We start from the raw sequence: 11,962 nt of genomic DNA, 5'->3' as shown, positions 1-11,962 counted from the left end.
TGCATGACGAACTCAGACTTCAATGCCAATAGTTCAATGATGACACACAAATCCACCCAGTTAACTCAAGTTGAGCAGCCCAAAAGCCTGACGACGATCAGGAATATGCACACCAAATTTACACACTACCACCCTAGCTAGCTAACAGGCTCAGACTCGGGCGTCGCTACGACGAGTAGGCCGACGGCTTTGGGTCTCGGCCAGGCTCCTTCAGAAGGTCTCCCGAGCTTTTACGGCGACCTTTGCCGCTGTTGCTTGCGCCGGGCGCCGTTTTGCTTCCACTCTTGGGGTCTTGAGGCCTCTCTGCTGCCGGTCTTCTGGTTGGATCTGCCGGTCTTCTGGCTGGGTCGCTGGAGTCTTGTATCCCTTCCAGAATAGAGACTACGGCGTCCATGGACGGCCTCATCTTAGCTTCAAAGGACAGACACTCGACAGCGAGGGCAGCAATTGTCTGGGCTCCGTTCAGGGAGTATTGGCCTTCTAGCCTGGTATCAAGGACACGGAATATCTTGCGCTTGTGTGTGAGATATGGCCGGGCCCATTCGACAAGGTTGTGCTCGCCCTGGGGACGGTTCTTGTCAATGGCGCGACGGCCTGACAGCATCTCCAGAAGCACTACCCCGAAGCTATAGATGTCGCTCTTGGCAGTGAGGTGGCCTGAAAATGTTGATTTGTTAGATGGATGTTCATCACATGCTGAATAGGAGCTGTTGGCTAAATGTTATGAAAAAATATAGTATGTTCTGTGCCTAGAAGGCAGAATTTTAATATTCTCACAACAATGTATGTGCCTAGAAGGCAGAATTTTAATATTCTCACAACAATGCAAATTAAGCGGAATTCAAAATGTTAGATGACCTGAAAATAGTGACTACTGACTAGTTAAATGAATATTTTCCACATACCGAATATGAACTCTAGGTAAATTTTACCAGAGGCAGCATAGCAACATTTGCACAGCAAAATAAATTTAGAGTAATTACATAACTTATGGTTGAAGACAATTAAAAATCACCATCAAACATTTCCCTACATAGTTTGTATTCACACCTTTGTATATAGTTCACAAAAGAAAAGGTACACCGTATACATAAATCATGCATTTCAAGTATTGGCATTTGGATGTTAGATATTCAATCAGAGCCTGACATGGAATGCATTTATACTGCATGTCTAGCAAATTGAACAAAGTAAAAGTCGTTCCAAAAATGGGATCTGCGCAGCAACGGATGATGTGCATAAGAGGAAACAGCTTACACATTTTTAATGAATTACAGCTTACACTAACTTCTATGAACTAATGCACTATGAGCTCTGCGCTAACATTCAATGGTTCCAGTCACATGACAATGTTTTATATCCAAGACAAGCAAATGTGCAGAATACTGGCTTGATAAAACAGTAAATTGCAAGTCAAAGGTTACCTGTTGACAGATATTCTGGAGCTGCATAACCATGTGTTCCCATTACCCTTGTGGACACATGACTCTTCTCACCAACAGGGCCATCCTTTGCCAATCCAAAATCAGAGAGTTTTGCGGTATAGTCCTGGGAAGTAAAATATGCATTTGTGTCAGTAGATATCAGATGATCATAGAGGTTAGCTATGGTATATTGATGATTCACTTTCTAGTGATGATTCACTTTCACTTACTGTGTCAAGGAGAATATTGGATGTCTTAAAATCTCTATAAATAACTTTAGCCTCTGCACTGTGAAGGTAGGCTAGTCCTTTAGCAGCTCCAAGTGCAACCTTCATTCTTAGGTTCCATGAAAGAGGTTGAAAGTGTGAGCCCCCTACATTAAGGATTCATATGTAGCAAGTTATAACCAGAACATGCTACAGTCTGAATCGATATCGTATGCAAAATGAATAAGACGGCAGTAGAGCACCAAGTCATAGTTTAACTTACTCCTGAAAAGATGATTTTCCAAGCTCCCACGTGGCATGCACTCGTACACCAGGAGCCGGTGTTCATCCTCTAAGCAGTACCCAATTAGCTTGACAAGGTTGGTATGGCAAAACTGACCTAGGTAATTAACTTCAGCCTATAAATGGACACATAATAAAGTCAGAAAAATATCCAGGTGTTTGGTTAACACTTTAAAAAAAATATCCTCTAATGAATTCAGATGCGTCACATAAAGGACAGAGGTGCGAACCATTGGACTTTTGAAGATGTAACTAAGGAATTCAGATACATCACATAAATATGCCAATAATCGAAAGTAAACTTCAAAGAAAAATGACATCCAAGAACAACAGCAAGAAATGGAATGGCAGTCATGCTCACCAACCACTCTCGGTGCCCTTGCAAACCCTCCAGGTTGAGTCTTTTCACAGCAACAGGTATTCCAGTACCAGGTTTGCAAGCTGACAATGTATGCTCATCAATCCATCCTTTGTAGACAGATCCAAACCCTCCTTCACCGAGCACACTGTCAGGACGGAAGTTCCTTGTGGCTAACCTGAGATCATTATAACTGAAGACCTTAACATTGGCTGACTGCAAGATCTCACATTCAGTCTTTGCACTTGGAGGCATGGAAGCCGAAGAAGCTCGACTGCTGCAGGCACTAAGCCTACTCCCATCTTTACCACTACCCCTTGAGAACATTCCTGCAAATAATGTCTTTAGTGCAGATTCTACTGACTGAAACATACACAAAATACAAAATCAAGTCATCTATTTGAAATGGAAGTATTATCTCATGAATTAGTTTTTGCACTAGTCTATCACAGGTCCACAGAATGAACATCATGTATCGCAAGTTCCGAACACTTGACATTTTTGAAGGAAATTTTGCACAGTAATTAGGAACTGGTTGTAACAAGGAATCATCACTTGGATTTATCTGAAACTTGATATGAGGATCAGGAGTTGCAAGACTAGCCATTGCAGTCTGCGGTAGACGATGCTAGTGATAATGGATTGACTGGTGTCCCAGAAGTTGGTGCCAAGAGCATTTTGATAGGGGTTGGCAAGCAACAGGGCACAGGTGATATTTAAATGTGAATGGTGATATGCTTCTGACCCAAAAGATTAAATGATTATTTGCGTTGAGCACTGTCGCTTAATGGATATGGTGAAAATCAGAGAGGTTCCCCTCCATGAAGTGGTCAGATACATAAATTAACAGTAGACCTTGTCCCGCCAAATGTACGTCCGTTGCCCACTTGCCATGCCACATAGCATATCCAGAGGCTTAGCATATTTATATACTGGGTATAGAAATGCCACCTAATAATGGCAGTTAAACGCCGATTTTTTGGTAGACACAGTTGAATAACGGAACTAGAAGTACACGTCAATCACAAAAAAAAAGTTCTGCCCGTTACTGGGAAAGAAGATAATAGCGTTATATTATATCCAATTGTTTGTAGACATGGAAAATACGCAATTAATGACTGGAAAACCTTACTGAATATGCGCGGGAAACAGACAGACCGGTGTGAATACAAAAATCAAGGTGTGTGCTCTATACTGGACTTATGTATGATATCTGAACAGGTGGTTTAACAAATTTTAGTATCAACTTAAACAAGGAACAACTTGAGCACTTCTCCTGTTCCTATCAATAATTAATTTAGACGAATAGCAATATAGAAACAATTAGTCAACCCTAACGGTTCTCTTTTCCTTGACAAGCTGCCCCTAAGTTCATGTGACACACTTTTTAAGGAAAAACATGTAAATAAACAAAGTCAACTGATAGTCATTCATATACATGCCAGAATGCCACTACAAGGGCACACTAGACGTACTGCACTGTAGTATTAGTCTTGCTTCGACCAAATGTTTCTTGGTCAACAACAGGTGGTCAGCACAGAGTACCAATAGATACGATGCTAAGATATCCACGCCAATCAAATTTCTTGGTCAACAACAGGGGGTGATTTGAATTCATCAAGCTAAGTGTCAGTGCCGAGTACCAATAGATATGATGCTAAAATCATCCACCGCAATCAAATGTTTCTTGGTCAGCATCAGCAACTGAATCAAGGATGTTTTGAATTCATCGTGCTAAGTGGTTATCTGAGAGTACCAACACATACGATGCTAAAACATCCACACCACACCCCAACACAGAACACACACCACACTGAGAGCCAGGTACATGTCCTGTCCCATACGATTACCTTCTGATAACGATAAGTACTATCCAATTCATGATGAAAGAGCATGCACTACAGTACTACACATGGTACTAGCTAGTGAAGCAATAATGTTAGGAGCGAAGCATCAATGTCCAATGACTGTACAAGAGAAGGCACCCACCACCTAATAAAGCCTATGCCACCAATGGCACAGGCCCTATGCAGCCTCACAAGGCAGCCAAGGCTTACTTTGGGGAGACCACTCTAAAAGCAACTACGATATCTCGCTTTAGTGTGGCGATTGAACACTTTGAGGCTACTAGGCCACTAGCTATGCAACCAAATCAAGCGACTGGATCGCCCCAAAACAGGCCACCAACCGAATCACGCATACAAACAAGTTAAGCCTTTCGCGAACGACATGAGGCTAATTGCGCACAATAATAATCCGCTGATATCTCTGATTCCCACCGGAGTCCCCACGAAATGACCAAACAGTGCATACGAATGAAAAAACTAGGAATGGATTTGGTGTTGGCATCTCAGAGCCACCGCGTCACATCATCGAACCCAAGCAGGAATCGGCCGAAACCCCGTCGATCCATCCATGGGGTCACCGGAAAATCAGCGGGCCAGGGGAGGAGAAGAGGCGAACCTGAGGCGCCGGGGTGGGTGCTCCCATCCTTGATCCGCGTGCCCCAGCAGTTCCCCATCCGCCGCGGCGCCGCACCAACCAGCCCCAACAGCAGCAACGACCCTACCGGACCAACCCTCGGCTCGCGGACGCGACGAGGCTGCGGCGAGCAGTCCGCCTCATGCGGGGGTGGGAATTCGGGGGAGCGGGCGAGCGGGCGAGCGGGCTAGGGTTCCTCCGAGCGGCGGCGGGGAGGGGGGCGATAAATAGCGGCCGCGGCGAGCGGTGGCGTGGCGGGGCGCGTGAGGAGAGAGAAGGGGGGAGCGAGAGTGGGCGAAAGCGAGAGGAGTTAATGGCGGGGAGCGGGGGGAGGAGGAGGGGCGCGAGGGAAGCGTGCGCTTTGCTGCGTCTGCTTCTGCTGGGCTGCGGGGGGTGGACGGTAGCGAGTAGCGAGCGGTAGGCAGCACAGCAGCGGCAGCAGCAGCAGCGCAGCCGCGCCGCTGGCTCGGCCGACTCTTGGGAAAAGCAGGGAGGCGCCGCGTGACGCTGGGGGGTGGGGGCCGCGGCTTTCCTTACCGTTTCCCCCTTTTTTACCGCCGGAGGAGGAGGGGGTGAAATGAATGGCCGAGAGTGATGGATGAGACGATGACTGATCACCAACATTATCCGTGCGTTGCTGCCACCTACTAACGTTGAAAGAAATTGCAAATGGGCATTGATAGAGGTTTTGCTATATTTGGTGAGTGGATGGATGCTCGTGCGGTTTCAACAGAGTCGCGACAAATGTGGGCGCGTTTCTCCCGTTATGCGGGCTTCGACAAGGTCGCGACGGACATCGATATGTTTCTCCCGCTGTGTCGGCGCGGTCCCGACACAGTCGCGGCAAACCTCGATGCGGATCTTGCTGTGTCTGTTCCAGCGGGGTCACGACAAACATTAGCGTGTTTTTCTCGCCACCTCCCTCCGATTCAGTTCTCGTGCATTGGTTCTCTCCTGCCCAGATCCTAACCTCCGAGAGAAAGTACCGACATGTCGGAGCGGTTCCGGCAGCATCGCGACAAACACCGTCCCGACAAAGTTGCGGCAAACAACGATGCTTTCTCTCGCTACCCGATGCGGTTTTGACAGAGTCGCGACAAGCGTCGATACTTTCTCTCAATATGCCAGCGCGGTTCCGACAGAGTCGCGACAAATTTTGACTCATTTCCCTTGCTACAGCCATGTGATTATGTTCTCGCGCATTGGCTTGTCTCCTATTCAACCCCTAGCCTTTAAAAGAGGAATCGTCTTCCTTTCTCGATCTACCTTCCCATCCTTCTGCTACACCACTGTTCTGAGTTGCTGAACTTTGTAGACCTCCCAGTCGACTTTTACGCTGTCGTGTCTACATCAATTCAAGGTGACTAAGACAATGTGTGTCCAACAACATGAAGCAAAACACAGGTATCTTTCTCTCTTTTTTTCCTTCTCGTCCTCTTCTGCTCCACAAGCATGTATGGCTCTAGCGCCCAACCCCTCCACCTCTCTCTTAGTCACCTCCAAACTGCATGTGCCCCCTTTTCACATTTTCCTGGTCTAAACTTCATGATCCTTCGATAAGGCTTCCATATCCTTCAGTGCAACAACTTAAATAACGACAACACATGAACATTTTTTGCCCCTTGCATACAACAATGGTGATGTTTGTGGGACAGGGACAACAAACTTCACCCCTTCCACTCCGTGTACGACTGCCCCTTCCATTGGGTTCACCTCCTCATGAAAAGAAACGCATATCCTAATGAGGAAATGTTGCCTTTTATGTTTCTGCTTGGAGCTTCATTGGAGATGGTGTTACTCTTACTACCCAGATATCCTACTAGAAGGTGAACTTCATATCAAGCTTAATGATAACTTTTTATTACCCTTATTCCAAAAAGAGACAACTCTTTTAATTCCTCGTGATGTTAGACATATTAGTTTGGCATCATGGTTTACAAGTTCAGGCTAATAGGCTCAAAGATCATATGTTGGGTTACGACCATGAAGCTTAGCAAGATTTTATTCAAGGCCATAGAACTCCCGGGTAATTTCATCATTGCTCAAGAAATTACGTATTCTTTCCAACCTTTTTATTGGAAACATGATTTTTTGTGTGTTAATAATTGATTTAGCTAAAGCATTTGACGGAAATGAATGTGACTTCGGTGTTAGAGCTCTGGTACGTGAAGGGTTGCATGGTCATTTCACCATCCCTAAATGCATTACATCTCCTTCATGTGATGCCATCATTAATGGTCAAGCCTTTGGACGTTTGGGAGTCTCGAGGCAACGAACAAAGTTGTCAATAATAATGGTATCTTATTGTACTTGCAATTAAAAAATTGTGGATTTAACTCTAGTGTTGTAAATGGCATCCATTTAGGCCCCTCTTGTTACCTTATCGGCTCTCTCGTGTTTGTAAATGATCTCTTTTTTTGCGGCTCTACCTCTTGATTTCCTTGTGGACAAACTCAAATCAAAGATTGTGGATGTCGCCTAGAGGGGGGGTGAATAGGCGCTTTAAAATAATTATGGTTTAGGCTTGAACAAATGCGGAATAAAACTAGCGTTTAATTTGTCAAGAACAAAACCTAAATCAACAGGCTCACCTATGTGCACCAACAAGTTATGCTAAGCAAGATGAACAACTAAGTGATAGCAAGATATATAACATGTCATACTATGGCTATCACAAAGTAAAGTGCATAAGTAAAGGGCTCGGGTAAGAGATCACCGAGGCACGTGGAGACGATGATGTAGTTCACACCCTTGCGGATGCTAATCTCTGTTTGGAGCGGTGTGGAGGCACAATGCTCCCCAAGAAGCCACTAGGGCCACCGTAATCTCCTCACGCCCTCGCACAATGCAAGATGCCGTGATTCCACTAAGGGACCCTTGAGGGCGGTCACCGAACCCGTACAAATGGCAACCCTTAGGGGCGGTCACCGAACCCGTACACTTTGGCAACCCTTGGGGGCGGTCACTGGAACTGAGGGAGTCCTGGATAAGGGGGTCCTCGGACAGCCGGACTATATCCTTTAGCCGGACTGTTGGACTATGAAGATATAAGATTGAAGACTTCGTCCCGTGTCCGGGTGGGACTCTCCTTTGCGTGGAAGGCAAGCTTGGCAATTCGGATATGTAGATCTCCTCCCTTGTAACCGACTCTGTGTAACCCTAGCCCCCTCCGGTGTCTATATAAACCGAAGGGTTTAGTCCGTAGGACAAGAACAATCATAATCATAGGCTAGCTTCTAGGGTTTAGCCTCTACGATCTCGTGGTAGATCAACTCTTGTAATACTCATATCATCAAGATCAATCAAGCAGGAAGTAGGGTATTACCTCCATCGAGAGGGCCCGAACCTGGGTAAACATTGTGTCCCCCGCCTCCTGTTACCATCCGCCTTAGACGCACAGTTCGGGACCCCCTACCCGAGATCCGCCGGTTTTGACACCGACATTGGTGCTTTCATTGAGAGTTCCACTGTGCCGTCACCATAAAGGCTTGATGGCTCCTTCGATCATCGCAACGATGCGATCCACGGTGAGACTTTCCTCCCCGGACAGATCTTCATATTCGGCGGCTTCGTACTGCGGGGCAACTCGCTTGGCCATCTGGAGCAGATCGAAAGCTACGCCCCTGGCCATCAGGTCAGGTTTGGAAGCTTGAACTATACTGCCGACATCCGCGGAGACTTGATCTTCGACGGATTCGAGCCCATGTCAGGTGCGCCGCACAGTCACGACGAGCATGACTTAGCTCTGCCGTCGGACAGTGTTCGGGAGATCACACATGTGGCTACTCCGGCCCTCAATCCGGAGCAGATCGTGCCGTCCGAGGACGGGTGGATAGACCCCGCCACGGAGGCCGCGCACTCTGCGGCGATAGAGCCGAATGCTGACTTCACCTCCTATGAGACATGTGTTGCCGAACACTTGGATTCGTCCCCGGCCACGGGCTCCGAACCGCCTGCGTCCGTGCCTATCGAATCAGATTGGGCACCGATCATGGAGTTTTCCTCCGCGGATATCTTTCAGCACTTGCCCCTGGGCGACGTGCTAAATTCATTGAGGTCTCTCTCCTTGTCAGGAGACCCTTGGCCGAACTATGTCCGGCTTGAGTGGGAAGCGGATGACGAAGAAATTTGTTCCCCACCCACCACCCACTTAATAGCCACTGTCGACGACTTAACCGACATGCTCGATTTCGGCTCCGAAGACATCAACGATATGGACGACGATGCAGGAGACAAACAGGAACCACCGCCCACAGGGCGCTGGACTGCCACCTCATCATATGACATATACATGGTGGACACCCCCAAAGAAGGCGATGGCGATAAGGCAACGGAGGACAATCCATCCGAGAAGCAATCTAAGCACCGGCGTAATCGGCGCCGCTCTAAGCCCCGCCAAAGCAAAAGCAGCGATACCGGCACAAGAGACAACAACGCTGCGGATAGTGCCGAAGACGAAGACAATCCCCTCCAGCCAGATTTCGAGCCGGAGGATGGGCAAACTAGCCCTAAGGAACAGGCAGCAGACGGAGAATTAGAGGATGATAATTACATGCCTCTCTCTGAAGACGAGGTGAGCCTCGGCGACGAAGAATTTATCGTGCCTGAGGATCCCGTCGAGCAGGAGCGCTTCAAGCGCCGGCTTATAGCCACAGCAAAAAGCCTGAAGAAAAAGCAACAACAGCTTCAAGCTGATCAAGATCTGCTAGCAGATAGATGGACTGAGGTCTTGGCGGCCGAGGAATACGAATTCGAACGCCCAACCAAAAGTTACCCAAAGCGCAGGTTGCTACCCCAACTCGAGGAGGAAGCATTAAAGCCTACGCTTCCAGCGTATGATGCAGCTGACCGGCCACCTCGTGGCCGAGACAAAGCGGCATATCAGGCCGAAGTCCAGCCCGCACCCCACCGCCGGTTAAACAAAAACACCAAGGCCCGGGGCAACACGCAGGACCTGCGAGACGTATTGGAAAACAAAGCAGGACATAAAAGATCGATCTACGGATCACGAGGGCGCCCCCAAACGCGTGACGACGACCGTCATGCCGGACATATTAAAAGCAAATCCGGTCGGACCGAATACAGCAGACATGACTCATATGAACTGCGTCGTGATATAGCCCGGCACAGAGGCGCCGCACACCCACTATGCTTCACCAATGAAGTAATGGATCATAAATTCCCAGAAGGGTTTAAACCCGTGAACATTGAATCATATGATGGCACCACAGACCCCGCGGTATGGATAGAGGATTTCTTCCTCCACATTCACATGGCCCGCGGGGATGATCTACACGCCATCAAGTATCTCCCGCTAAAACTCAAAGGACCGGCTCGGCATTGGCTGAATAGCTTGCCGGCAAACTCCATCGGAAGTTGGGAGAACCTGGCAGACGCATTCCTGGACAACTTCCAGGGCACTTATGTGCGACCACCGGATGCTGATGACTTAAGTCACATAATACAACAGCCCGGAGAGTCAGCCAGGAAATTCTGGACTCGGTTCCTAACTAAAAAGAACCAAATTGTCGATTGTCCGAATGCCGAAGCCCTAGCGGCCTTTAAACATAACATCCGTGACGAGTGGCTCGCCCGACATCTCGGCCAGGAGAAGCCAAAATCCATGGCAGCCCTCATGACACTCATGACCCGCTTTTGCGCGGGCGAGGATAGCTGGTTGGCCCGTAGCAACGACACAACAAGTAACCCTGGCACATCAGAGGCCAGAGATAACAACGGCAAACCCCGACGCAACAAACACAAGCGCCGCAAATATGATGAAAATGCCGAAGATACGGCAGTTAATGCCGGATTTAGTGGCTCTAAGTCCGGTCAGCGGAAAGGGCCACTCAAAAATAACAATTCGGGTCCGTCCAGTCTGGACCGCATACTCGACCGTCAATGCCAAATTCATGGCACCCCAGGAACGCCAGCCACCCATACCAACAGAGAATGCTGGGTCTTCAAACAAGCCGGCAGGGCAGGCGCCAAAAACAAAGACGGGGGGTCCCAAAGCGATGATGGCGACGAAGAGCCCAGATCACCAAACACAGGAGGGCAAAAGAAATTTCCCCCGCAAATCCAAACGGTGAACGTGGTAAACAACACCCACATTCCCAACCCAGACCGGATGCGCACCCTTAGGGATGCCGACTTAATGGAACTAGTCGTCCCACAATATAAACTAGGGCCGGTCACCTTCAACCACACGGATCGTCCGGTTAACGCCAATCAGGGCAATCCAGCCGCACTAGTCCTCGACCCAATAATTGACGGGTTCCACCTCACACGAGTCCTTATGGACGGAGGCAGCAGTCTAAACCTACTTTACGAGGACACAGTGCGCAAGATGGGCATCGATCATTCGGTGATCAAACCCACTAAAGCCACTTTCAGAGGCATTATACTAGGTGTGGAAGCTAGCTGTACAGGCTCCATCGCCCTTGAGGTAGTCTTCGGATCACCAGACAATTACCGTACCGAAGAGTTAATCTTCGAAATCGTCCCTTTCCGCAGTGATTATCAGGCACTGCTCGGACGAACCGCGTTCGCTCGATTCAACGCGGTGCCACATTATGCCTACCGTAAGCTCAAGATGCCCGGTCCACGCGGCGTCATCATGGTTAAGGGCGAGGCCGAACTTTCCTTCGGCACCAACGAGTACACCGCTGCCTTAACAGCAGAAGCAACAAGCAGCACCTTGCAGCCGAACCTCGAGTCGACGGCCAGGCTCCCGGACACCGCCAAAGGACTCTGAACTATTTCGCGGCAGGATAGCCCGGCTCGTCCAGAGCTCAATTAAACACTCCGGCGAAGGCTAGGACAGGCCACACCCAGCGGCTCAACCGCTCTCCGGCACACAAACATTTCTTACATTTCCTTCGCAGGTTCACCTTTGCGCCGACCAGGACGGGCGATGTGGAGGCAGCTCGAACGCGCAAGGGAATCCTTAGATATTTCCCGCGATGACCATCCGACTACACTCTGGATCCGCACACAGCTTCTTCCCCCTGGTCTTAGCAGGTTCCACAGTCATATTTCTTTTTTATCACATTACCTGTACTCATACGCATCGACGTACTATTCAAATACAACATGTGGATTTATATGACGCTTGTCTGCTGTTATTTCTTATTTAAATTCTTTTGTCAAGTGGCATCCGTACACCACGATATGCCTTAAAACATGCC

General features: G+C 48.5%; 1 protein-coding gene across 1 annotated transcript; it reads right to left on the bottom strand.

The window, feature by feature from the left end:
• Nucleotides 1–5,205, bottom strand: LOC123123499 (receptor-like cytoplasmic kinase 176). Its single transcript, XM_044544016.1, has 6 exons — nt 4,755–5,205; nt 2,295–2,620; nt 1,914–2,049; nt 1,655–1,797; nt 1,425–1,548; nt 1–657 (listed from the first exon to the last, which is right to left on the bottom strand). Exons 1-6 carry the CDS (start codon nt 4,810–4,812, stop codon nt 167–169), a joined length of 1,278 nt encoding a protein of 425 aa, XP_044399951.1. The 5' UTR covers nt 4,813–5,205; the 3' UTR covers nt 1–166.
• Between the last annotated feature and the right edge of the window lie 6,757 nt (nt 5,206–11,962).

This window comes from Triticum aestivum, chromosome 5D (assembly GCF_018294505.1).
Source record: "Triticum aestivum cultivar Chinese Spring chromosome 5D, IWGSC CS RefSeq v2.1, whole genome shotgun sequence".
In the NCBI taxonomy this organism is placed as follows: domain Eukaryota; kingdom Viridiplantae; phylum Streptophyta; class Magnoliopsida; order Poales; family Poaceae; genus Triticum; species Triticum aestivum.
Note: the sequence above shows the minus strand (reverse complement) of the source record. Positions and strands in the feature narration are given on the sequence as shown.